The following is a 26,692-nucleotide window of genomic DNA, read 5'->3' as shown; positions in this document are numbered from 1 at the left end:
TTCGGTTACAGCTAGGATCCCCAAATAAGTATGGAGAAAGTTGTCTGTCACAGAAAGGATATCTTTCCTCTTGTAGGCATTACTGTTGCTAAATCGCATCACCTATGGAGTCCTGGGGAGGTGGCAGGTGACGAGAAGGACTGGGGGAAAGGATCAGATGAAATGTGATTGCACCCTTTACCTAGGTCATGCATCCTAGGTTACAGAGTAAGATAATGCACTCTTAAGCCGGGGTGTAAGAGCACCTACCCAGTGCGGTGAAGATTCCCTACTCTGTAAATTGTCTTGAAAGAGATTATATTAAACCTCTCCAGGTCTGTGCTCTTTGGTGCAGTCATCAGTAGCCACGTGTGGCTCATGACCTCTTGAAATTGGGCTTGTCCAAATTGAATTTGTGCGTTCACGTAAAAAAAAAAAAATACACACCAGACTTTCAAGGCTTGGTACCAAAAAAAGGAAATATAAAATATTTCATCCATATTTTATGTTTATTACATGACAGTATTTTAGATAAATAAGGCATTATTAGATTTCACTTTTGATTTTTTAAAAATCTGGCTACCCAAAAATGTTGTGGCTTGCTTTGCACTTGGACAGCGCTGCTCTGGACTGTAGATGGTGTGGGTTAGGCAGTGAGGTGCCCCATGTGGAAGGTCCTTCTCCCAAGCATCCAGATAGATAGAAACAGCATACATACGTTTGCTGGAGTCAGGAGCCCTGTGAGAGACACAGAATGCCTTCTGGAAAGGAGAAGATTCCCCTGTGTCAAAACCAGTATGTATAAGACTCCACTTAAAAAACAAAAACAAATGAACCCCAAACCTCATTCCTTCAGCTTTGCTTAGAAGCTGCTAACTTTGCACTCGTTTTTCCAGCATCTTCCACATGCCAAGGATGTTGGCAACAGGAGAGTGTTGGGCATATTTGCTTCACTTTAGGCAACATTCTCTTGTGGTCTCCCCTCCCCAGGTATTATCTGGTCTGTTCTGAGCTGGGTGTGTTGACATACGGTGTAGATCTTGCCACTCCTGTCGGCCTTGGCAGAGGCTGAGCCTGTCGCCTGCGCCCACCTGCCCAGCAGATTTTGATGTTGGCTCCTGAAAGAGTTTGTATTTATTTTATTTTGCACTAGTCACAGTTGTTGTTAAAATATCTCAACTGTTTGGGGAGAGGATTGCCTGTGATGGAAAGAGAGATGGATGATTTATTGCTTCAGTTGTTTTAAATTAAAGGCTATTCTCACAATCTGAGGTCCCTTTATGGCTCTTTTTTCTTTTGCAAAATGCCAAGTAAACTGATTCTGCCCTTTTCAGGTTCTCATCCATCAGTGGAACAGGTAACTTGAGACAGTGACTAATTTTATTTCTTTTTAGGGTTTCTTTCTATGGGCACCAGGGTCGCCTCGTTCCCATCAGCAGTGGAATGTCAGCAATGATGCAAGACGTTACTTCTTGGGGGAGGGAGGGATGGCAGTGGGGAAGAGTCTGATGTCTTTTAGACTTTCTCTTCTGGATGTACAGTTGAATACTGGAGTCAGTTGGGAGCTTTCTGTGGTTCTCTGACTCACTTTTTGGTAGCTTCCCTAATGCAGGGGCAAGTACACTCAATACTGATTTCACCAAGGGATTTCAGCATTTCCGTGGCATCATGTTTGTAGGGTGTATGAGTTTCCTGTTGCTGCTGTAACAAATTATCATAAATTTAGTGGCTCAAAGGAGCACGTTAGGTGAGACGCCTGAAAATGGGTCTTACAGAGTGAAAAACCTCGGTAGTGGCAAGGAAGCTCCATGTGAGAATCCGTTCCTTGCCTTTTCCAGCTTCTGGAAGCTATTCTCATTCTTTGGCTTGTGGTGTCCTAACAACATGGACATTACTTAGTGTCTGCTTTCATTGTCATAGACCCTCTGACTGGCTCTCCTCCTCCCTCTTAAAAGGATCCTTTTGATTATATGGGGTCCACCCAGATAATCCAGAATAATCTTCCTACTTCAGGATCCTTAAATTGATCACATCTACAATGTTCTTTTTTGACATGTAAGGTTAATATTCACTGGTTTGGGGCATTAAGGTGTGGACATCATGGAGGAGGCATTATTTTGCCTACCATATAGGCTATGCTTATTACTACTTAAAAATGTCCATTCAATACTTAACATTTTTTAAGGAATCAATCTATATATTTTTAAAAATCTCAGGAAAATGACCAGCATCAGCATTGTGCCATAATGTCTTGGTGAGAAGAGAAGAAGGAAATGATGAGGATGGGGGATTTCCTCTGACTCAAGAATTATAAAGTTTTTAGGACAATGTTTGCGAGTCTGCTGCTGCTCAGATTCACTGGCTATGTCCCATTATGCCCAGTGGAAGTGTTTACCAGTGTGTGTATGCACTGTTTGAACCTAAGGTCCTGCTTGTCTAATGTGGTCAGTGACAAACCATTTATAGTGGGGAAATCGAATAGGAAAGCAATGAGTCATTCTCATCCTCATGCAACCAAGTATTTAAAAACTTACTAGGAAAAGTCTTTTGGTGAGGTAGGGGGCAGGGTGATAAAATGGCAAGAGACTTGCCTTCGAGTCCTGTTTCCAGTCCAGACTAGTTATGTGACTTTGTTAAGCACTTAATATCCTGAAACATAATCTGGGCATCTCTGCAGTAGGCATGATAAAAATGTGAAAGGAGTTATGTAAAACATCTGAGACTCTGGTGGCACAGGATATTTTTACTGTGCTAGATTATGTCACTATTTTAACCCCATAGCACTTTGACCCTATGGAGGTTTTGACCTTTTGTTTCAGACTAGAAATTTTTTTTTAAAAGAATCAGAATTATACCAACATCCATGACTTCTTTCCCCAAAGGATTTTTCTAATTTCATTAATCCAGTTTATTTTGTTAATCTATATAGCATGGTTCATCATGCAATACATATTAAACATCTATATGCCAGGCATTGTTTTTCTTAGAATGTATCAGTAAGCAAAGTAGACATGACTCTTTGCCCTTGTTGAGTTTTTCTAACAGGGAAAGCCAGACACTAAACAAGGAATAAGTAGCTTATATAATATGTTAAAAGGTATTACGTGCTCTGGGAAAAAGGAACAGCAGAAGGGGGGTGGGAGGTGCAGACTGTGGTACTAAATAGGGTACTCTCTGAAGGCATCATCTGGAGGTGAGATTTGAACTTGAAGGAGGTGGAGGAGTCATCTAAATGGGTATTTGGGGGAAAGATATGCCTGGCACAGGGACACACTGGAGCAGAGGCTCCAGGGTGGGGGAGCATACCTATTATGTCCGAGAAGCAGCAAGGGGACCAGTGTGGTTTGAGAGAAGAAAACCAAGGGAAGGGTAGTGAGAAAGGAGTTTGGAGAGAGGCCAGATTGTCTGAGCCAGGAGGCCATTGGAAGGGCTTGACTCTAGAATGCCATCAGGAATCATTACATGGTCTTGAGCAGAGCACTGATATGATCTGACCAAAGTTCTAGGAGGTTGGTTTTTGTCTGGAGTAGATGGCAGGAGGGCAAGGATAAAAGTAGGGGCCACTGCAGTAAGCAAGGCTGGATAGGATGAGGCTCACATGGATGCGGTGGTAGCAGCAGAGTTAGCGAGGATGGTCAGATTCTGGATACATGTGAAAATAAAGCCAGTAGGATTTCCTGATGGGCAGGATGTGGCATGTGAGGGAGTGAGACCTCAAAGTTTTTGCTCTGAGCAACTGAAGAATGTAGTTGCAATCAACAAAGATAGGGAAGGCTTGGTGGGATTGGAGGGTGGTGATGGGAAAAGGTGATCACAAGTATATTTGCGGATGCGTGGAATTTAAAATGCCTATTAGACCTCCCTGGTTGATGTCGAGTGGGAAGCTGGATATATAAGTCTGGATTTTGAGAGGGAAGTCTAGACTGAAGATATAAAATTGGGAGTTGTTGGTAGCTAGATGGCATTTAACCCAGGGACTGGGTCTAATCACCAGTGGAGGGAGACAAGAAAAAGAATTGGTCCAGGGACTGAGTCTCTCAATATAAGAGGTCAAGGAGAAGATGAGCCAGCAAAGGAGAGTGAGAGGCGTGAACACCAAGGTGGGCGAAAACCAACAGAACAGTGCCTGGAAGTGGAAGCCAAGGGAAGAAGGTGTCTTAAAGAGGCCAAAATTATCAACCATCAAATACCGATGATAGGTTAAGTCAGGTGAGTTGACTGCAAGATTGATCTACTTGGAGGCCATTGCAGATGGTGAATGCAAACAACTCTGAGGAATTTTGCTACAAAGAGAAGGAAAGAAGTGGTGGTGCCTGACAGGAAGATATAAGATGGAAAGATAAGAATCACTGTTTGCTCGCCCTTGAGCGGGAAAAGGTGATGGATTCAGGTGCCCAGTGGGAGCTGACTTTAGGGAAGGGCTGGGGAGCCTGTCTGTAGGGACAGGAGGAAGGCAGAGACAGGAGTGCAGCCGTGGCTGAGGAGATGGGAGTGCCAAGAGTCTGAGAGTTCTGTCCTACCTGCTTTAATTTGCTGAGGAAGAAGTGAGATCCTCAGCTTGGAGGGAACATGGATGGGAGAGATAGGAGGTTTGAGGAGAGAGGAAAAAGTGTGAAATAGTGATCGAGTTGAACTCTCTCTAGGCTTTTACATTTTCCTTTCTATTTTAATGAAATTAGTTTAATTGGTATCAGTTTTGTAAATCTTATCAGGGAAGTCTGAGTCATCAGCTTTGGTCCTCATCAGCGTTTCCCTATTAAAACTTTTGCTACTGCAGATTCCCTTTTGCTGTCATTATTTCCACTGGGCCCTCCTTTACCAGGTCAAATTTGCAAATCTTAATTTTGTTCTTTGGTCATTTTTTAAATCAATAGCAGATTTTACTATGAGCACTCGTAGTCATCGTCTTGGTAATTTCTCTCAAGCCTACCTTTCCTGGGTTAATTTTTGCAGTTTTTAATAGTAGATGTGATCTTTAGTCGGTTTTTAATCTGTAAGACATTGATTTTTTTTTCACCTGGCACAGGTTTTGCTCTTATGTTCATCATTTGCAGTAATATTAATTATGGACTGGAAACATAGTAGGGGAAAAGCAGAGGACCTGAGTGCATCTCAGGGTTAAAATGGATTAATAGAAACAATGGCCTAGGGGTCTGCCACATGGTAGGTTTCAGTAAATGTTAGCTTCCTTTCTTTTTCCGTCTCAAGGAGCTTGGGCTGAAAGATTGACCTGCCTGGTCTCCACCCTTCTAAGCCCAAGCAGAGGGCCTGCTCAGAATAAAGTGGTTTAGTTCCACAGAGCAAAATACTAAAATTAACCATTCGTTCCCAAAGTGCTGATTCACAAAAATGATTACCAGGCAGCAATATTTAATATGAGGTAGAAGTAAGGACAAAACTGGGGGCGCCTGGCTCAGTGGGTTAAAGCCTCTGCCTTCCACCCGGGTCATGATCGCAGGGTCCTGGAATCCAGCCCCATATTAGGCTCTCTGCTCAGCAGGGAGCCTACTCCCCCCCCACCCCCCCCGCCTGCCTCTCTGCCTACTTGTGATCTGTCTGTCAAATAAATAAATAAAATCTTAAAAAAAAAAAAAGAAGTAAGGACAAAAATGGGTAAGTCCTTGGGAGCCCGAAAATACTGCACAGGTAAGACATTACCGGAAGAAAGGGTATAAAGAAATGTAAAGAACACTCCAAACTTCGGGCTGCTTTTATGTATATACATGGAGTGAAGCAGCTGTTTGAAGAAATTAATGTGATTCTCATTTAAAAAGGGGTAAGAGACATAAAGTTCTGAGTTATGCAAGGGGTGGGGAGAGGCACTACAATTCACCACTGGGTAGAAATAATAGTGAAGGGGGAAAGAAAGACATACAGCTTGATTATAAAAATCAAGAGGAAAAAATGAACTTCCACCAAGCTTCAGTGCTGGCTTCTACCAAGAGGGGACAGTGAAGAGGGAGAAGGGGGTGCTCAGGCTCCTTCTGCAGCTCTCTTCACCCAAGCCTCTTCCCTGTGTCGTCAGTCCAACCGCTCAAGGCCTTCGTTAGTAAACATTTTGGAAACAGAAACTTCCATCTCAAGGGTTTCCCTCCTGTGCTTGGAGGCAAATCCACACTTCATGCGCTCTGGAAAGGCCACCGACAATCTCTGGCTTCGCCAGGGCACCTCTTAAAGTCTCCCAGCTCATAGCCCCTGCCACCCTGGACTCCCTTCTCCCTGAGCACACACCAAGCTCCTTCCTGCCTTGGTGTTGTATGCTAGCTGTCGGCTCTGCCAAGAATGTTTGCTCCCAACTCCACTTGCTTGGTTTCTTGCTCAAAGCTCAGCCCAAATATCACCTTAGGAAAAAGCTTTTCTGATCATCTATAGATAAAGAAGCCACCAGTATCTCTCATAACACCTTATTTGCCTTGTTCTTCTAGCACTTTTTGGCACAGGATATTCTTATTTGTTAAAGCATTTGTTGATCCCTCGCAGAAATCTAAGCTTTCAAGGGCAAGTCTGATTTGATTTACTTACCACTGACCTATATCAGAACCAGTACGTGCACGTAGTAGAACCTTAAATATTTATTGACTGATTAAAAGAAAAAAGAAAAGAAAAAAAGGAAAAAAAAACCCAGACCCTAAAACTGAAATATATTTTAATACTTTTTTATTCTTTTTTTTTTTTTAAAGATTTATTTATTTGACAGAGAGAGATCACGAGTAAGCAGAGGCAGGCAGAGAGAGAGGAGGAAGCAGGCTCCCCGAGGAGCAGAGAGCCTGATGTGGGGCTCGATCCCAGGACCCTGAGATCATGACCTGAGCTGAAGGCAGAGGCTTAACCCACTGAGCCACCCAGGTGCCCCAATACTTTTTTATTCTTAAAAAAAAAAAAAAAAATCACAAAATCCAATTTCAGGTTAAATAATATTTTACTCTTAAAAAATGAACAAAGGAGGAAGATTTTAAATTTTGGTTTTATATCTAAAAATGCATTCTTAATTTCCAGATAACTCATGCAAAATCATATGTGGTGATATTCAATAAAAGACTTTTTTTTAAAACCCGTAGTACGGATTGGATTAATTTTGATTTGAAGCAGTTCTGATCCCCAAATCCCATTTTGAAAGATTTCTCAAAAGACCTTGAAGCCACAGACAAAGTTTATTTGAAAACATAGTTTAAAATTGCACAAATATAAATACAGTTTAGTAATGTGAAAAAGGGAAGGCATGCTTCCAATAATAGTACAAAAATACTACCTTAATCTTGGTACTTTGTAAATTATAAGCCAAGGGAGTAAATTAAACACATCAATATGATAAGAGGTTGTTTTTATGGTAGTAGTTTTATTTCAAAGAGCAATGCAGGGAAATACTAAGATGAAGCCTTAATATCCAACAGAGTTGTGCTATGATACATAATATTTCACTAAATACACAGATACATTAACACATAGGATACTCATAGCTTTTACCCCCCACCCCATTGTCATGAATTTACTATAGGTCACTTAATTTGGGTTGGTTTTAATTTAAAAACTCAATGTAAACATTCAAAGTTAAATTTTGTGTTCGTTATCTATTTCAGCTTAAAAATGAAATCCCAAGATTTTAAACATTATTGAGCATCAAGAAGCATCACAGAAGAATTTGTCTCAATATCTTCAGATTAGACTAGATATGCAAGATTCATAGATGTACAAAATATATAGAAACGTCTTTTCTAAATAGTTAATAAATGCTTGTTGTCATTTGTAAAAAGTTTATTAAATTAATCGGGTTTTTTTTCCAACCAATGTAAACAAATCTGGGCAATGAAAGTTGAAGAGGGTTTCAGTGAGGTGGTATGGGGGAAACCGAAAGGATGTCAGTAAAAATTTAGGTCTGCTTTATTTCCTTTAGATATTGGCAACATATTCAATCCTGAACATTTCTCACACTGCACAATTCTTTTATGGTATCTATGCAAAGTTTTTATATCTCCCAGTGAAAATGTCAGACTACCTAGTTGAGTGTGTATGTATATCTCTTACCATTTTTTTCTTTTTTTGGTCATATCATTTCCCCTCTCCTGGAAATTTGAAGAAAAAAAAAAGACAACATTTTATTGTTGAGCAACAAACTGCCTGCTGTTCCTTTTTTTCATCTTAATATTGTTTTGAATGCAGGTTTCTAAAAGTATCCCCATGAGCCTGGCAGGGTTTTGCTATCATACTCTACTCATTGCAAGTTGTTTTTCTCTTGTAGAGAAGGTCCTGAGAACACAGTTCTGGGATTGGGGCACTTGTCTCCAGAGTGCGTTATTTTGGTATTTCTGCAGAGGTTGCCGGTAGTGGAAACCTTATTCAAGGCAAAATACCACACGAGAGTTTGGTAAACCTCACACTTTAGTTTTCCGGGTTTTCTCCTCTTAACTGTTTAATGCCTCCACGCGAGAGTCTTTGCTGCACGTTTGAGGGTTTCTGTCTTTGAGCTTATATGTCTGTGTTTGGGGGTATATGGGACGGTGACAAAGCTATTACTAACAGAAGATCCCCCTCCCCCCACTTTGTCCTACTGTTTTGCTCCTTCCATTTCTGGTCTTCTTGCCCGTATTTTTTTCATAAAACAAGGGTTACAGAAAAAAGCGGTGAGAGGACTTCCAAGTTGGTTCTGAGTGACCGTGGAATCACCTCATCATCCCTGAATTTCAGTGTTTTTAGACATAGTTCACTGATTTATCATAGAAATGGGGCCATGTTGAGGACAAGGGTGCAACACCCCACACACTACTTAACATTTGTGGAAATTAAGTTCCCCTGTCCACTTCGCCTTATGATGGTTTTCATGTGCCTGACATGACCCTGACCTCCCCACCTTTTTTAGAATGTCAGTATTTCTAACTTACTCCTGAATTTCAGAAAATATTTGAAATGCACTATTCAGAATTTAGAACCCAAAACTGTATGGAGGCAATCAACACACTTTTGTATGGTGGCATTCAGACACACGGACTTGTTGGAGTTTTGGATATGGTGTGCCTCAACTGGTTTTTTAAAAATTGTTTAAATGTTTATGTACCTGGATTTCTCAGTAGATTCATTTGGCACTGGCTGCCGCACTGCATTCGCCAGACGCGTGAGTATCTGTAAAGTTCAGTGTGGTAGCATGAAAACAATCTCGGGGACAAGATATTAAACTCTAATAGTACAACTTTAACACAAAGTTCATGAAAATGCTTCCTTGTTCGGAAGCCAGGAAAAATAAGCTAACCTATGAGACTTAATCATGCACTGGGTAAATTTACATTCAGTAGAGTTTATCTTGCATGCTTTGGTTAATATTTGAATAGGCAGATTTGCAAGTACTAATGCATGCGTTACTTTGTACCTGAGGTTATATGTTTTATTTTTTAAAAATTGCCTTTTTACAAACCTTATGCCAGAGTTCATCTATGAACACTCTTTAAAAAAATATATATATATCTACTTCTTAGTTCAAAACAGTTTAATTTCAACCGGTTCTATAAATACTGAGATGACAGGGAAAATGTGCAATAAAATCTGGAAAGGGAATGAATTTGAAATTATTTTACAAAGTTGAAATCATGTGTGTTCATGTTTAACAATTTCTAAAATATGAGCCTCGAAAAAGATGGCACATGACTTAAGCCTTCTGTTTCTAGAATGCTTTCAGAATCGTTTCAAGGTGTAAAACAGCAACAACGAACTTAAAGTGCAGTCCAGTCTTGTGGAACTGATTCAGGGGCAAATGAGGAAGGGACACAAAATGACCATCTTGTGTTCTTTTTCTATCCCCAAAGAACTCATGGATAAAGGATAGGGGACAGAGTTTAGGAGCTCCTGTTATATGTTGGGCTAGCTATAGTTTGGTTCAAGTCTTGCTTGTATATCAAGAATGTTCTAGAAAGATTTATCTAGCTTAAGTACCTAAACATGGACCCAAGATTCAACACAATAGTTCTCTTTACAGTAAAGAAGATGAGTGGCATAAAACTCTGAAAGTGGGTGTGTCTTGGACATTCCAACCTGGTTAAGTATCACTAATTGGCCATTCCAGTTGAAATGCAGACTGGCTGCGAAAGCACAGCTGCGAGTTTTCTGTTAAAGTTTCCTGGTGGACAAGAGCTGCCTTTTTTTCCAGGAGTCATGGGGAACGATCTTCAGAAAAAGCAAAGGGAATGATGACTCAATGTGATGGGCCCAGTAAGGGCTCTTTCTCTTCCTTATTCCTCTACTTCTTCCCCAGTGTTAGGGTACAGCAGCATGTGGAAACAGCCCCCTACACATAACTATAACATATTTTGAAATTCAGCAATGACCACTGGCTTTCAGTTCTTGAAAGGTACATCTAAGCATCTGAACAGCCATTCTAGTAAAACAGTAGTATCCTCTAAGGCATCTTAGGCTTGCTTACATATTCAGTAATACAAGAAAAAAGAAACTCAAAGCCTTTCCAGGTGCCTCAGAAAGGAAAGGAGGACACCTTGCCCTTTGAAATGGAAAGAAGTAATTTAAATGTCAATTTCAAACCACCAGGGTAAGATACCCCAAACAGTTCTGCCTTAAAAGAATGTGTGTATACTTAAAAATGTATACAATAAAGACTGTTCTATCATCTTACTAATTTTTGGCGGTACTCTGATTTCTATAAATTTTCACTTGTTTTTTCGTAACTGTTTTTACTTAATTTTATTTAAAAATATTGTTGAAAAATGTCTTGGGCAATAGTTCTGCACTTCCTGAGAGGCAACCACTATGAAAATCTTGGTTCTGATAGACTCTAGATATACTGGAGAAAGTCCTATTGAATGTTCTGCAAATTATCAAATTATGATGGGAATGGAAAATTGTCTACTCTCCTCTGAAGTCACTTTGTATTTTGACAGCAAAATACAACTTGGGCTGCAAAATTTTCCACCACTTAACAACAATCAAATTAAAGTATCCTGCACTTAACCTACTGTTAGGCTTTAAATTGTTAACTGACGTCATGTTAATATTGCAAATTCAGTTACCGTTGAAAGCATAGAATGGCATCATAACAGAAACCTGTGTTTGAATCCCGTGTTCAGAGGCTCCTAATGGACTATGATGGATGCAAATCAGCTTGCCAGCCAGTGAATGCGCAGAAATTGGGAGGATTAATGTGCAGAGAATGGATGCTCTTCTATTGGGGTTATCTAAGCAGCCAGCTGACATGAACTTGGAGGCTGGCCCCAAAGTCCTTCCCTAGGCTGAATTTTAGGATTCTAAAATTCTAAACAATTTTCTTGAAAATTTTGTTGAGCTTTGTTTGCTTCTGAGACTGGAGGGAAGTAGGCAAAGACTGGGTTGTCACTACTGCCCAATGGTGAATGCCTTAATGTCTCTGTCTCCTGCTGTCCAGCTGGGGGCACCACCTTTGCCCAAGTGAGCTTCGACAAGAAAGGCGAAATCTTGGCACACCGTTGGGCCCTCAACTCTTTGTCCTTATAAGCTTTAAAAAACTCTCTGTTGTTATAATGTACATAAACCTCAAGGACTTGTGGTTTTGTGTTTCCTTGAGACCTCTTCCTACTGGAGGGACTTCTGAGGTAACAGAGGAGAGAATTTCTACCTGCACATTTCCCCTCAGGAGAAGCTAACTCCCCAGTCAATTAAACTGTCTTGACTCAAATGCTGTTTGCTTGGTAACTATCATCATGAGAGCAATCAGCTACTACTAACCAAAGAACGTGAGGAAAAAGTTGGGATTGGATTGCTTTGGGGAAGATTCTGGAGGAAGGAAGGAGGGAGAAAAGACAAAGAAGAATGGGACCACTTACCAGGACCAGTTGCTAGAATTGGACACTGGCGATACTATATTTTGGTTAGCATTTTGCAAACAACTTTTCTAATTCTTTAAAAAATGATGTCATTCCAAATAATCACCAAGCCCCAACAGGCACAACACACCATTAAGAAGTGAGCAGAATGTATCAATTAAATAAAACCACCACCAACAGAAAATTCCTGATACTTGATAAATATTCAAAATGAGAGCCAAAAGGCATGCATCTTTCATAGTAAACCTCTGACATTCAGTGCGACTCGGCTAGAAAATATTGATCTTCTATCACTTAGAATGCAAAAGGCTGCACAGTGCAGATTATCATGGAACTAAGAAAACACTTAATTTTTAGGAAAAAATGTATCACTCTTATGAAATACTATTTAAAATATTAATGGTTTAAAAGGAATATATTGGTGTGCAGGGCAGTTAGAAAGCAAGTAAAATATGACCTTTAAGCAAGTTAATGTTAGGTCTATAGAAATCACATTATCATCAAAATTCCTCCCTGCAGAGAATGCATGACGGGACGGTACGTCTTCTCTTGCTTAAGTTCATACAGTCCCAGAAAGCATGTGAGTAAAATCTGTGTTTGACCTATTTACACCCTATGTCATACCTGCTTTAAGAAAAACTCCTTCAAAACTCTACACTATGAAAAACTATTTTCAGGAATTTTTATTTGGTCCATTGATCTAGCAAGGCCGAGTTCTCACGTCTTTCACCCCTAAGTTAAAAATTGGAGCAACGAAACAAAACTCCAGCAAGGCATAAATAAGATATTAAAGTGCATATATACAGTCCCAGAAAAGTTTTGATTGGGAACAGCAAAAATTTCTAGTGCAAAAACTGCTTTTGCCAGCAAAGCTCCCTCTCTGGAATCGAAGGGCTACAGTAAAAGTTAAAATTGGAACAGGTTTAAGCAACGCCTCTCTTAATCAAGAGTTAATATATGTGCATGCACCTTGACCTGAACTATGTTGTAAAAGGGGGAGTTGCGGGGGATAGTTCAGAAACAGTCAGAATTCCCTGATCAGAGGCAGTGCTTCCTTTCTCCACGTGTCCCATGAGCAAGTTCCTTAGATGTGTATCAGCTGCATATAGGGACAAAAGCCCCCACAGGACATGTTTTGAGTATGCTTGCAGGTCGGGAAGAGTATTCACACACCGTTATTTCATCTTGGTTTATCTTTGTGTCTCTCAGTTCTTCTTTTGAGCCCAACCTTGACGCTATAGAGAACAATTTTGTGCTTTTGAATCTGAACAGAGCCTGGGCATTGTCTGTAGGAATTCCCTTGCATTATCTCACCATGGCCTCTTGGACGTCTGGTTTGTCCTTTTTTTTTTTTTTTTTTTTTGGAATTCATAATAAAATAGTTTTGCATTTCTCGGTACAATTACACAGACAAGGATTTATTATTTTTAATTGCTTTCTTTTCCTTCAAGGATCCAAGTTGAAAGCTCGTAGGAGGACATCCAGGTCGCCGAGATTAGCCGCCTGGAAGAGTTCCGGTTGGTCCATCAGAGAGAGTGCGATTCTGAGGGCGGCCCAGATATTTCCAGAGATTGCAGGATGAGGGACCTGCTGTTGATTCCTGCTCTTTCTTTGCAAACTGAGGGCAGTGAGAAAATTGCTGACCGCTTCTCTAAGAGGGTAGAAAAATAGACATGTAAAAATGCAACAAAGTTCGACTTAGCAACTTATAAAATGAAATGGATTAATTTCTCTTAATCCTAAATGCTAAATCATCCCTCTGTGGTGCTTTAGATCATCAGGTGAACAATCTTCTGATTCTCTCATTATTCTTTTGTGAAAAGAATAATTGTTTAGTATAGTGAAATCAGAAAGAAAAAGGAAAGCAAATTTTATTTTAGCACTGTCTTGTGGGACGGAAAGAGTAACAGTGAAACCGTTGCTAACTCATTAGTGCTTCTGCTTTTCTCCACTTTCAGGGATAATTTAAAGACTTAATCCATTTGCAAATGTGATTTATATAACAAGGGTTGAAGAAGAAGCATCTGACCCTACTCAGAAACAAAGTGGTTTAAGGGATGCCTGGGTGGCTCAGTCAGCTAAGTGTCTGCCTTTGCCTCACGTAGTGATCCTGGGGTCCTGGGCCCCAGTCCTGCATGGACTCCTTGCTCAGCGGGGAGCCTACATGTCGCTCTACCTGCTGCTGCTCTTGCTTGTGCTCTCTCTCTGACAAATCAATAAATAAAATCTTAAAAAAATAAATAATTTGAGAGGAAAAAAAGAACAAAGTGGTTTAATTTTTCCCATTGGTGATAGAAATATGGGAGGTCGCTGGGACTGAGTTGATTTGTTACCAGAGTATCTGGGCTTAGAATCCTAATTTCTTATATTTCCAATTCTCAGTTTCCCCAACCGTGTAATAGGAAGAATAGAAGCCACTTTAAAACCTTGTTGTTGAGGTGCAGTTGGATCCTTTTATGTGAAAGCTCTTATTAAGTTAGATCAGTAGTTCTCCAAGTGCGGTCTGGGGAACTCCAAGGGTCAATGAGGTCAAAATCAGTTCTACGATAATCCCCAGATGTTATTTTACATTGGTCTCATTTTCTCATGAGTGTACGATGGAATTTTCCAGTGATTACATGATGTGTGAAATCCCAATAGATTGAATGCAGAGGCAGATACGAGAATGTCTCTATTAGTCAAGATATTTAAAAAAACTGGCAGGGCTCCTGGGTGGCTCAGTTGGTTGAGCGACTGCCTTCGGCTCAGGTCATGATCCTGGACTTCCAGGACCGAGTCCCGCGTCGGGCTTCCAGCTCTTTGGGGAGTCTGCTTCTCCCTCTGACCTTCTCCTCTCTCATGCTCTCTCTCACTCATTCTCTCTCAAATAAATAAATAAAATCTTAAAAAAAAAAACTGGCAAATAAGAAATAAATAAAAAAATTTAAAAAAAACTGGCAAAAATGATAAAACAATGCCATTATTCTCACCGAGCACGTTTTTGTTTTGGGGAATCATTATTTTTCATAAATAGATAATGTTAACATGTGGTTAATTCCCATGTTTAAATACATCTTTTAAACTTTTCTCCATTTAACATCTAATAGAGTAAATATTGATAGAATCTATAGAAAAGACCCTGGAGGTCCTCAGTAACTGTTAAAATTGTAAGGGGGTCCTGAGAACATGAAGTCTGAGTCAGGCCTTCCAGCTCCTCCCAGCCCCAGCTGCTCTTCTGCTCCCAGGTGTCCACCCTCTCAGGACCCCTGGCACCGGAAGCATGTGTTCTGTGACAAACTGGGCTCTGCTGAGAGTAATGATGCTGCTTTCATTTGTGCCCGCTTCATTCTCCTTAAAAGCTTTTCACACATTTGATCCCATGTACTCCTGTGAGGTCGTCATGAGTGAGAACTGGTAGGAAGCTTTGAAGTGAGGCTGGACTTCTGAGTCCGTGCACGTGGTCCAGGCATTTGTTCATCCATAGGATGAGATCCGCCGGGAAGTAAAGGGCAGTCGGGAGATGGTGGCACTGTGCGTGGCGACCTGGCTAATGGAAAGGAGTGGGGTTCTAATTGTCCTCTCTTTGGGAGGGTTAGCAATCCAGCGAGAGAAGAAGGTTTATAAAGAGATGCACGTGTGGAGTTTGCTTTGGAGGCCCTTTCTGGCTTTCTTGTCACAGGATGGCAGCTCAGATGACAATGACTCCCTTTCTTCTCCTCATCCTAGGCTTGTACGAACTCAGAGGAGGAAGATCTTGGAACCTGCACAGGCACAGGCCACTCCTAGCTCCCAGGTGTGTGGCAGTGGTCTCTGAGGGACCCGGGGAAAAATGGAATAGTCTAACTTGCTAGCCCTACCAAGTGATGCGAGGTTTTTCCTATGAAGAGAGTCTAAATCTGCTCTCTAACATGGGAACACAGAGTCCTTTTGGGAGACTCAGAAGATTGTGCATGTAGATGTGCATATAGTTTTCAGACGTTTCACACATATGTGTATGTGAATAAGCTGTTTGTGTATGTCTTGATTAATAACATGCATTCAGTAAAAGGATTCCTCATTTTATAATATCTTTCCCTCCATATATTAATACTAAAACATTACCATCAAAGGGGATGTGATGATCTATGTTTTCATTAAAAAGAGGTCCTCACTCTTTTTTTAAAATTTACTTTTTATTTTTTAAAGATTTATTTATGTATTTGAAAGGAGAGAGCGAGCGGTGGGTGGGGCAGGGGCAGAGAGAGGGAGAGGGAATCTTAAGCAAACTCCGCACTGAGCACAGAACCCTACTCGAGGATCAGTCTCAGGATCCTGAGATCATGACCTGAGCAGAAGCCAACAGGCACCCCATGAGGTCCTCACTTTTGAAAAGGTGAAGATTCTTTGGCCTAAATTCTACTCTGGGACTTCCTACTGACAGAGGGGTAGTGTCTTACGCTATACCCAGGTTTCTTGCCAACAATTTCCTCTTCTTATTTCAGTTGTACAGTACTGGGGAAAGGCTTGCCTTTGATTCTTTACAGAAAATGTGCAATGACAAACAGCCGGGGATATAGCCACATACACAGACATCTGTGTTCTTGAGGGGTGTGTCCCAAGGTTCCGGTGGATATGAAAGAATATGAACCAGCTCAGGGCTTTTTTCCCGAGTCATATCTCTATGGAGGGTTATCTTTTCCTAACTATCCACTTACATCTCAAGTTAAACTTATTTTCAGAATTCATTTAAAGCTGATGTCTCACTCAATGGTCTTTTTTCCTCAGGAAAAAAAATGCAAAATGTTTAGTACTTAACAAGATTTTCCACATGTGGAATGATAGTAAAAGACCCACAAATCTCTGCTGAGATGTTTTGAAACTTGGAAGTAGTCATGCAGTCAAGGTTGCCAGATTTACCAAGAATGGTAAATGCACAGTTAAATTTGAGTATCAGATAAACAGTTCATTACCTGTAGTGTGAGCACGTCCCATGCAATATTTGGGAAATACTTACCTGAAAGCGTATTTGCTGTTTCTTGGAAATTAAAATTTAACTGGGCATTCTGTATGCTATTTGGCAACTCTAAAACTGACTTGCTCCTGTACAGGTGACTTTCATCTAGAGGATTAAAAATTCTCCCTCAGTGGATTTGCCCATTTCCACCTATCACGACCCTTTCCGGCGCCAGCTAATGGTTACCCTCCTGAGCCTTACATCTGCGACTGCCAAGAAAGTATTTTATTGACTTCTCAAGTATTGTTTTCTACACTGTAATGAGGAGTTCCAGTTAAGAAAGACTCATCTGGAAGCTTTATAAAAGCCTCCTTTAATTGAATTTAATGTCTACAGGTACATACATACTTCCAATTCCCCTTGTTTCAAACAAAGTATCTCCTAAAGTACATATATACAACATAGTGAGAAAATAAGTGACTGGAAGGGGTGAAGATAAAATCAGGTTAGGAAAGTGAAATGAGAGCAGGAATGAACTTAGTATGCAAACCCACCAGGGTCAGCCTTAGCCTGCTGGGGCAGGAGGAGACCACGCAGGCGCCCTGGGGCCCTTTGTGCGGCTGCTGTGAGGCCAGCCTCCCGCGGCTACCTTCACAATGTCCGGAAAATAAAGCAAACCATCTGCTCCAGAGTCACTCAGCTATTCCTGGCTTTAACCTGGGTGAGGTCCTCCTAGAGGACTGGTATAATCCAGTGACTTAATGTTCTTTCTAAGATTCTTTTAGTATAAATGAAGCAACCAGTTTCTGAAACCTCACTGTTTGCCCCCAACACAGTCCCCAAATGCAGTTCAGAAACAGCGGCTCTTCAGGTGTCAAAAGGATGCTCTCTGATGACTTATCTGAATAAATAAGGATGGGGTTTTTCCTGATGATGGCCACTGTCATAGTCATGGTAACAGATGCCTACTACTGCTCCGTGCTTAGGCAATTTACATCTAATCTGTGCAATGATCCTGCAGGCTAAATATTATTTTACCATTTTTTTTTTAAAGCAGGTGAAGAAATTGAGGCTAAAAGTTGTGGGCTCAGATCACGAAACCAGTAAGTGGCAGAGCTGTGATTTGAACCCAGGCTTTTCTGATTCTAAAAGCCTGGCTCTTTTGAGAAAGAGAAAGGGTTTATGGTTTTTTGTGGGATTTAAGACTAACAGTTTTCTTTTTTCCAGTTATGAAAGTAATACCTACTTAGAAGTTGAAAAAGAAGGGAAAATTACCTATACTTTTAAAAAAAGATTTTATTTATTTATTTGAGATAGAGAATGAGAGTGAGAGAGAGAGAGCAGGAGCAGGCGGAGGGGCAGAGGGAGAGGGGGAGGGAGTAGCAGACTTCCCACTGAGTTGGGAGCCCAATATGAGACTAGATCTCAGGACCCTGGGATCATGACCAGAGCAGAAGGCAGACGCCGAACCAACCTAGCCACCCAGGTATCCCTCACCTATACTTTCCTTACCCAAAAGAAATAAAGGTCGTTCATTCCTGTTGATGAGTTAAAAATAGAATGAAGGATATAGACCGGATGATGAAGAATAATGAGAAAACAAGAAAGACATTTTAAACCATAAGCCCACCATTTAACATTTGTTTTAAAGAAAAGATTTTTTTCTTTAAAAATTTTTTAAACTAACTTTACTGGCAAAGTAGTTTTGCTTGTGATTGTGCTTTGCCCAAAGCTGGCCCTAGACCTTCTTAAGTTATTTTACTGGGTGCCCCTGCCTCACCCCCCACCCCCAAGGTTCTCTTTCTCTTTACCTGGGAAATGAAGGGTTGGACAGTTCAAGTTTCTCAAAGAGTTGCCCCAACCCAGGCTGACTGATTGGAAATCGCAGGGGGAGGGGCCCAAGAATCTTCATTCACCAGATGCCCTACGCAATTGCCACTCTCCAAAGACGGAGAAACACCAAAGCAGACTGTTCCCACTTCAACAGGCCTCAGGAGGCAAAGGTTCAGCTGTTCCCTTAACAAGAGGAGGAGGGCTACTCCTACAAAAGGAGGTATTTTCACTGGCAAATGGCCTTTCCGGTTAGTCCACCTCAGCCCTGAGCGTGGCTCCTGGTTCTCAGCCTATGACCATACTGCACCTGTAGGCGCCCAGATTGATGCAGCTGATGCCCAGGTTGTATCTGGATCGGATGAAGCCTGGCTGAATCTCCAAGGCACGTGTGTAGGCCTCCACGGCTTCCTCACTGCGGTCTCCGTTCGCCAGCGTTGCCCCCAGCCGGTTCCATAACGAATAGTCCTGATGACAAGAATCCAAGCTAATACCCAGCATGAGCCACAGTGACAGAGTATTCCCATATTGCTGGCAGAAGAAGCATGGTGGCTAGACATCTATCCAGGGCTCATGGGTAGGGATCATGATGGTGGAGAATTACTCAAAAAATGGTATGGATGGCTCTGTGAAATGACTTTTCGTCCATCTGAGAGCAGCTACCATTGGATGCTGTTGGACAATTCACGTTTCTATTTGAGGTACTTGAGGATTAACAGCCACAGTAGCATGTTGTTAGTACCGATCACTTTAACCATTGGATGCAGGGAAATAAGAGATAGCAGAAATGTGCAAAGTGTAGCTTGTGAGAAACTTACTTTGAACAGAGAACCCTACGGTTTCTTGTTGTGCACTTACCTCTGGCCGAACAGTTAAGGCAGCGTTAAATGCATCGATAGCTCTATTAAATTCTCCGCTCAGATGGAACAGTACCCCCAGGCCTGTCTGTAGGTCTGGGTCAATCATATCTCCATTTTGGTGGGCAGCTTCCAGATATAATTCCTTAACTCCTTCCAAAACAGAGCTACGAGGGAAAAAGTAGAGATGTGTATTCCAAATAGTCTGAACATATATTATTTACTATTATGTCCTCTGTTCCAAGAGAACATTACAGACCGGAAAAATTATGCTTAAAATATCTTTGCTTAATGAGACTATTAATACTGCACATTAAAAAATACCTGCTGATTTTCATGAATTATTTTCCTGTACACAGAAACAGGCTGTGCTAAATAAGGTCTTCCCAAGGACAGTTCCATTGACCCTATGCGTGCCAATGTGGAAAACCACAGGGCTCCACGAGAATGAATTTAACATCCTGATTTACTGCTGAGAGAAACAAAACACCTAGAAGGAAGGACTTCCATTTTTACTCATAGCCAGTTCTCAGGCTTTGAAACTGGGTGCATTCTATAATTTATTTTAGGTTAATTATATGTACACATCCTTCTGCTTGAAATTATGGTACTCTGGCAAAATGTCTGTGAGTGCCCACAATCTTGACCATGTGTCCAGTTGTTGGTTCTGGTCATCAGTCTTTGTTGTCAGAGTTGCTCTTCTAGCAGGAATGCGTATTGGAATGGCTGCTGGTGAGGCTTGTTAATTACCCTTAAGGTGCCTAATTGTGTAACGGGGTGTTGACCACTGACTGTAATTTAGTTAGCAGGATACCTATCAACTGGAGACTTGGACATCCTCCGGGTAAGGCCTGGAGATCCCTTCTTGCTCTTCACAAGGTATTTGTACTTTGGGTTTTGCTTAATCCAATTCTTTAGCGCCTCACAGGCATCCTGCTGATGGCCCGTGTTAGTGTAACTCACGGCCAGCGCCATCAAAGCTTTCAAGTTGTTGGGCTGTAATTCTAAGCACCTGCAAGAAGGCATAAATAAATAGGTAAATAAATAGCCAATTTCAGACTTTTTTCTGAGCTAGAGTCTAACAGTTCTTTAGAAAATTTGGGGTTGTTATTAATTAAAGGGTGCAAAAGCATGGCTAAGTTTATGTTAAGTCCTTGGAAAATACCATATTTATTTATGTGAAAATTGGGACCTAAGTATATTTTAAGAAAGTTAAAACTCATCTTGATGAGCGCTAGGTCCAGTAACTTAATAAATGGTTTACAACCATAGAAAGGGTGGCTAATCCTTGCATGAAACTTCTTAGTTCATTTCATGAGGACAGATAGCATTGTTTTAGTGCCGCTCTACTATTTGATGTATTAAATGTATCATATCCACAAAGCAAACTGACTTGAGGTAAATTTGATTCAGCAGAGATGAAAGGCTGTACAGTGTTTTAAAAAGGAGAGGGAGAGTCCTGTGTTTCTCAGACTACTGATGTGGGTTTACACGGGGCACAGGCTACAGCTGCTCCCCCTCATGCTATTCCACTAGCCTCTAGCAGGGGCCTTTCAAACTTGGCGATTCATGAGAATCATCTGGGGATCTGCTAAATGCAGAGGATGTAATACAGTCAGCCTGGGGTGGGCCCGAGGCTGGGCGGGTCTGACAAGCTCCCGGGTGATAATGAAGCTCGCTGGAGAAGACTTTGAGTAGTGAACCCTAGACAGCAACCTACATCAGTGCTTTAGGGAGAGATTATACAGGGACTATGTGTTGTATAGGGAAAGGGGAAGTTGATTTAGTAGGGGTGATTTTTTCAGGGTACACAGAGGGCCCTAATTAAGTGAAGCGCGATGCTACATCCACCCAAAGCAGTCTAGACCTTTAGTCATGGGCTTAGTGGTTATCCTTGTAGGTCACTGAAACTCTCTCAGGAGAGTCTCTGTAGACACAAGGAGCTAAAATTACACTGAGATTATTTTGAGTATGTTTCTTCAGAGGAAAACTTTCAAATGCTGCGGAAGGCTAGAAAGTTAAGAGGAACTATATATGTAATGAGTCTATTTTATGACCACTTTTGACATAGTCACTTTTGTGCCAGTGAAAGTCAGCTGATTTGGGGATGAAAAAACACTGCGATTCAGGAACATTATTTCTTCATAGATTCTTGTTTCCTGCAGCTAAGTAAAATGTGGCATCTCAGCACTTATCCTGGCCAAATTCTTTACAATGTACCTAAGGGTCAAAAGACAGCAAAAACAGAAGTCCACCCGGCCCATGATTTTGCACTGAGCTTCACCTACCTCTGGAGGGCGACAATAGCTGCTTGTTCGTTTTCATTCTCTGCCTGGGTTATCCCAAGGAACTGCCATGCCTGCAAAAAACAACCGAGGTCAACATTGCAAGAGGAAGCAGATTCATTCCTGTGCTTTAGATCCCTCCATGCAGAACCACCTGTCTCAGACTCGAGAGTCTTGTAAAAGGGAAAAATATCATAAGCATTTCTTTATTCAAAGGCTCTTCTGACCTCTGGGTCAAGATCCTCGGCCATTTGGACAAATTCTCAGTATTTACTCTCCTGTGACCCATGGAAACATTAGAGTATCTGAGATTTCATGGTATTAGATGCCTTAAAACCAAAAGATAATTATATAAAAGTATGCATTTGTGAGGAAAAGGGATGGAAAATAACCCAGAAATATTGCTGAATAGTGTGGACTTTATGTAGCAAGGAATCTCAAGATGTACAAAATGAAATCAATTTGTACAGATGCAAGTCTGACTGTTACTATAAGAGCTAACAGAAACTTTAGGAACTAGGGAAAATAAAAACAAAACTCTCCATTCTAATGTGTTCATGACTCTAACATCGCTGTTCAAATGCTTAAAGCACATATAAAATGTAATATAATACATACATAATTTTATAGCCTACACTTATACTTTATATTACTGCATAAACACTTTTCATGTTTCTACAAAATCCTTATACTTATAATTTTTAATTTAAATATTGTTGGGTGGATACCCTATTGTTTACTCAACCAATAACCTATTACTGTCAGGTTGTTTCAGTCCTTTGCTATTGTCAACAATGTGAAGAATATCTTCAAGCAGATAACATTTTTCATACCTAGAACGAAAGTTTTTAGTATAACAAATTTCTCCCTATATATTTAGAAGAACAATAATTCTCACATCACTACAAGAACAATCCCATGAACAAAACCTCTCATTACATATACTGTCCTCAAATTTGCTGGGGATGAGGGTATATCAATCTTTAAAGACCCTTTAAAGGGGTTTGGGGAGTGCATAACTACACCTACAGACATTTGAAATCAAAACTATATGACGATACATGGAATCATCCTCAAGTACTGTAAAAATTATATTGGCTTTATCATCCTGAGTCTTTATTACCCATGCCATATAAACTCATGAAAATACTGATTTTTTCCCCTCCAAATATCAGTTATTCTTTTTATTCTATCGATTATACACAGAGAAGCCTTGATGTTGATTTCACCCTCCATACATCTTAGAATGCTTCTTAAGTTTGATGAAACAATCCCTCTCTAGTGGCTTCTTGCTAGCCTTTGAGCATGGTGTCATTTTCACTGTTCACAGACCGTCCTTTATCTGAATTTTGGAGTCTCCAAGATTCAGAAGCCCTGAGTCCTTGGTTGGGATCCAGTAGTTACACAGTGCCTTAATCCTCTCATTTATGAATCTGACATAATAATGTATACTTCTTTTTTTAACCTTCCAGGGTTATTGTGTCAAATTATATAATACACTTGAAAATACCATGGCATTTAGAAATGTAAGATGATATTCTTTTGGGGGGATAGCCTATAGTTTTCTACTAAAGTAATGACTTTCTCTTCTGTAGTGATTCATGTATCTTCTTAAAAATTCCAATATTTTGGTTCACATTCCAAGTCTCAGTTCAATCTCATTTCACTGTCAATGTTTTGACTAACGAGATACCAGGGACTTAACATAGTAGTCGGTTTACTCATTCTTTCTATACAAACTTTAAGTACAACCAATAATAATAATGAAGGCTAATTGCTGATGTACCAGATATGAACTAAGCACGTTATTTGCATGAACTAATTTAATCCTCACAACACCCAATGAGATAGTTATTATAATTGTGACTTCCATTTTATGTATGAAGAAATGGAACTGAGACAGTTTAAATGACTTGTCTCCAACCACATGGCTCATGGCTCATGAGTGGTAGAGCAGGGATTTGAACCCACACATTTAGGACAGCAGAGCCTAGAAGCTTAACTCTCTACTGCTGTCTCAGCACCATATATACCTCTCCCTAGAATTTCTGCACATCCCTTATGAGGATGAGTCCTTTGGAGATGATGCCTGAAAATCACTCCCAAACTAAAAAAGAAGACTTTACACCTACCACTATCTTATTACAGGCCTCTGCAGGTTTGGAAACATAGTGGACTAAGGGAGGATGGCAAAGCCTCTCTTGGCGGTCTCTTGGCTGTCTCCATCACCTTCCACACCTCAGAGAAAGGGATTTTTTTTGAACATGCAAATCTGATTGTACCCTCTGCTGAGTAGAGTTCCCTAGTGGTTCCCCTGGCTTTCATGAATTTCAGAAGCTTACCCACCTCTTCCTACCTCCTCTCTCATCATTGTCTTCTCCCCTTAGCCCCCTGGAATAATGTTTCACGCCCCACTGCCCACACACAAACCATTTCCTCTTAACACATCGATGTCCCTGCTGTCTTTCATTAAGCCCCCCTCCTTCAAATCTCAAATTTGGATTTAATTGGAGGAGAAAGCCTGCTCAGAAACATTGCTCTCTGCTCTCGTAGCAGCCTGTGCATACTCTGACATTGCATTTATTACGCTGCATTGATTTATTGACTTGTCTCTCCAGACAGAACACAAATGTATCTTTTCAACAGTTCCATTTTCCCAGCCTGGCACATTGCTTGGGACACAGTATGATACTGTTCAGTAAACGTTGGACGAGGCAAGGGTGGGGTAGGGTGTGGCTCTAGTCCTAGACAAGACTATACACTGCCCCCTGAAAACTACTGCTCAACCTCCAGGTTGACAATTTTGGTTTGTCATTTCTTGTCCCTGCCCTTTTATTTTGGGGCACTGTGGATACTGCACATTTGACTTGGTTAGAGAACAGGTATCTATTTTTAACTTTTAAACATACAGCAGAGGAAGCCAGGTTAACTCCTTCGGGAGCCTTTCCTTGATGCAAATGTAGCCCAAGAGAGCTCTTCAGGTCCCTGGTCCCTCATTCACATGCAGCCACTTTGTGAGCCCAGCAAGATGAAGGGAATACGTTACCTCTGCATCTCCGGGGTCCTGAAGAATCGCTGCTTCCATGAACAGGATGGTGACGGGCAGATCCCCTTCCTTCAGTCTTTTTAAGCCTTCTTCAAATGCTCCAGGCCAGTCCTTGAAGGGATTTTCAGTGTGAAAGTAATATCCCTACAACATGGAGAAGGGAACTATGAGATCTATTGGTTTATCTCTTCATTCTAATATTCAGTGAGGTCTTTTTGAATTTGAATTTAATTAATTTATTTTAATGATTTAACTTATTTAAATATCACTGTTTATTTCCCCTTCCTGTGAAGGTAGTACATTTTCATTATATAAATTTTGGATGTTATTATTTTGTTATTGAATAATATAAAAAGAAACAAAAGTTATCCATCATGCCACAACGTATCACTGCTAATATTTTAGGGTTTGTTTTCTGTCTATTACTCTTTTGCTCTTTTTGCTTTAGCCATTTCCCCCTGAGATTTAAAAAATACAGAGTTTTAGATGTATTTTTGCTAAGTGTTACCACTCATTCCCCTGAAATGTTAATACCACACACTGTACATCTGCTTATGTGCTGTGACTCTTTGGAGGGCTACAAACCATTCCACTATCTACCATTTTCTCTACCTTCCTACTTCTTGAGCCAGTTTTTGTCCTATGGGGGGCTATATTTGCCCTATTGAGAATGTGTGTTTTAAGGTTATAGGTCCTTTCTTTCAAAAATTTAAATTGTATAGAGGTATAAATAATCTTTTTCTATGAATATATAAATTAAACGAATAAGCTCATATACAGTCTTGGAGCTTAAGCCCCACATAGTTTTAGTTTTTAAAATTATTTGCATTGTGCCAAAACTTATTTAACCAAGGTCCTACTGATGGACATTCAGGTTACTTTCAATTTTTTTGTTTTCATAAATAAAGTTACCGTGAAAAGTTTGTGCTCAAATCTTTGTCTGCCTATAATTATTACCTTAGGATAGACTTCTAGAGGGATTTATTAGACTAAAGGCTATGAACTATTTTGAGGGTCTTGATATGTATAACTGAATTGCTTTTGAGATTTGTCCCAAGTTAAACTCTATTTGGAATTATCTGAAGGAAATGATTTGTTGCAACATTACCAGCATAGGTCATCATAATATCCTTCTAATTTGATAGATACAAATAAGCTAGTCTGTTAATGATGCTACTAAGGTTTTAAAATAGGTTAAATGGAGACTTTCATTCTCCATTGTCACTGAGAAAGACAGCCCTCTTTATCTAAGCCACAGGGTATGACCAGTTTATGTCACTACATAAACTGTAGTGCAGATACGGGGTCCCAGGGGTGAGGAATTCAGGGTCCCAGCCATGCCTCAGGGGCATGAATTATAGCCTAGAGTCTGATAATCTATATCAATGTTTTCTCTTCTTGCTTAGCTTTGATTTCTTTGTGGAATAGGGTTATTTTTAATAAGATAGTTACTCTGATTTTATGAGATTGCCTGGCCTACTGAAGGGCAGAGAATACTGGGGGAAGGAAGACATTTTAATGACTATGTAGATTGAAAATCCTCTATGATCAAAGACTATTCATCATCATAATATATTGCTACATAGGCATTCAATAAATATTTGTTGGAGTGAACAGATGGAAGTTATGCAGAACTGAATATTATTGAGACTTCCTCCACCACAAAAAAATCCTTAACACACACATATTATATATATACATATATATATACACACATGCATATATATACATATATAGTTTTTCCTTCAGTAAGAAAATTCCGTATCTTTTTCTATCCTTCAAGTCCTTTAAATTTATTTCTGAAAAGTGTCCCACCCCTCTTCGCCAAGTGTTCCTATATTTTTTTATTATTTTTTTATTACTTGTTTACCTATATTTATTTATTTATTTTTTCACCAAGTGTTTTTAAAAGCATAAACCCAAGGGCAACTGGGACTTCGTGGGCAATTTGGCTGGTTGTTGACTAAATTCACACATTTGCTGGGGCT

The 26,692-nt window shown here is 40.3% G+C and overlaps 1 protein-coding gene across 7 annotated transcripts in view; it reads right to left on the bottom strand.

The window, feature by feature from the left end:
• Positions 1-6,874: 6,874 nt before the first annotated feature.
• Positions 6,875-26,692, bottom strand: part of PEX5L (peroxisomal biogenesis factor 5 like) — a 227,116-nt gene continuing 207,298 nt past the window's right edge. For all 7 annotated transcript variants that reach the window (XM_046003225.1, XM_046003226.1, XM_046003227.1 and 4 more), the window contains 6 exons: positions 24,705-24,848; positions 21,662-21,732; positions 20,188-20,385; positions 19,375-19,540; positions 18,827-18,984; positions 6,875-13,425 (listed from right to left, as the gene is read on the bottom strand). In XM_046003225.1, coding sequence (XP_045859181.1) covers positions 13,221-13,425; positions 18,827-18,984; positions 19,375-19,540; positions 20,188-20,385; positions 21,662-21,732; positions 24,705-24,848 — 942 coding nt within the window. In that variant the 3' untranslated portion in view covers positions 6,875-13,220. The remainder of the gene's footprint in view (positions 13,426-18,826; positions 18,985-19,374; positions 19,541-20,187; positions 20,386-21,661; positions 21,733-24,704; positions 24,849-26,692) is intronic.

The sequence above is a fragment of the Meles meles genome, chromosome 4 (genome assembly GCF_922984935.1).
Source record: "Meles meles chromosome 4, mMelMel3.1 paternal haplotype, whole genome shotgun sequence".
Lineage (NCBI taxonomy): Eukaryota > Metazoa > Chordata > Mammalia > Carnivora > Mustelidae > Meles > Meles meles.
Note: the sequence above shows the minus strand (reverse complement) of the source record. Positions and strands in the feature narration are given on the sequence as shown.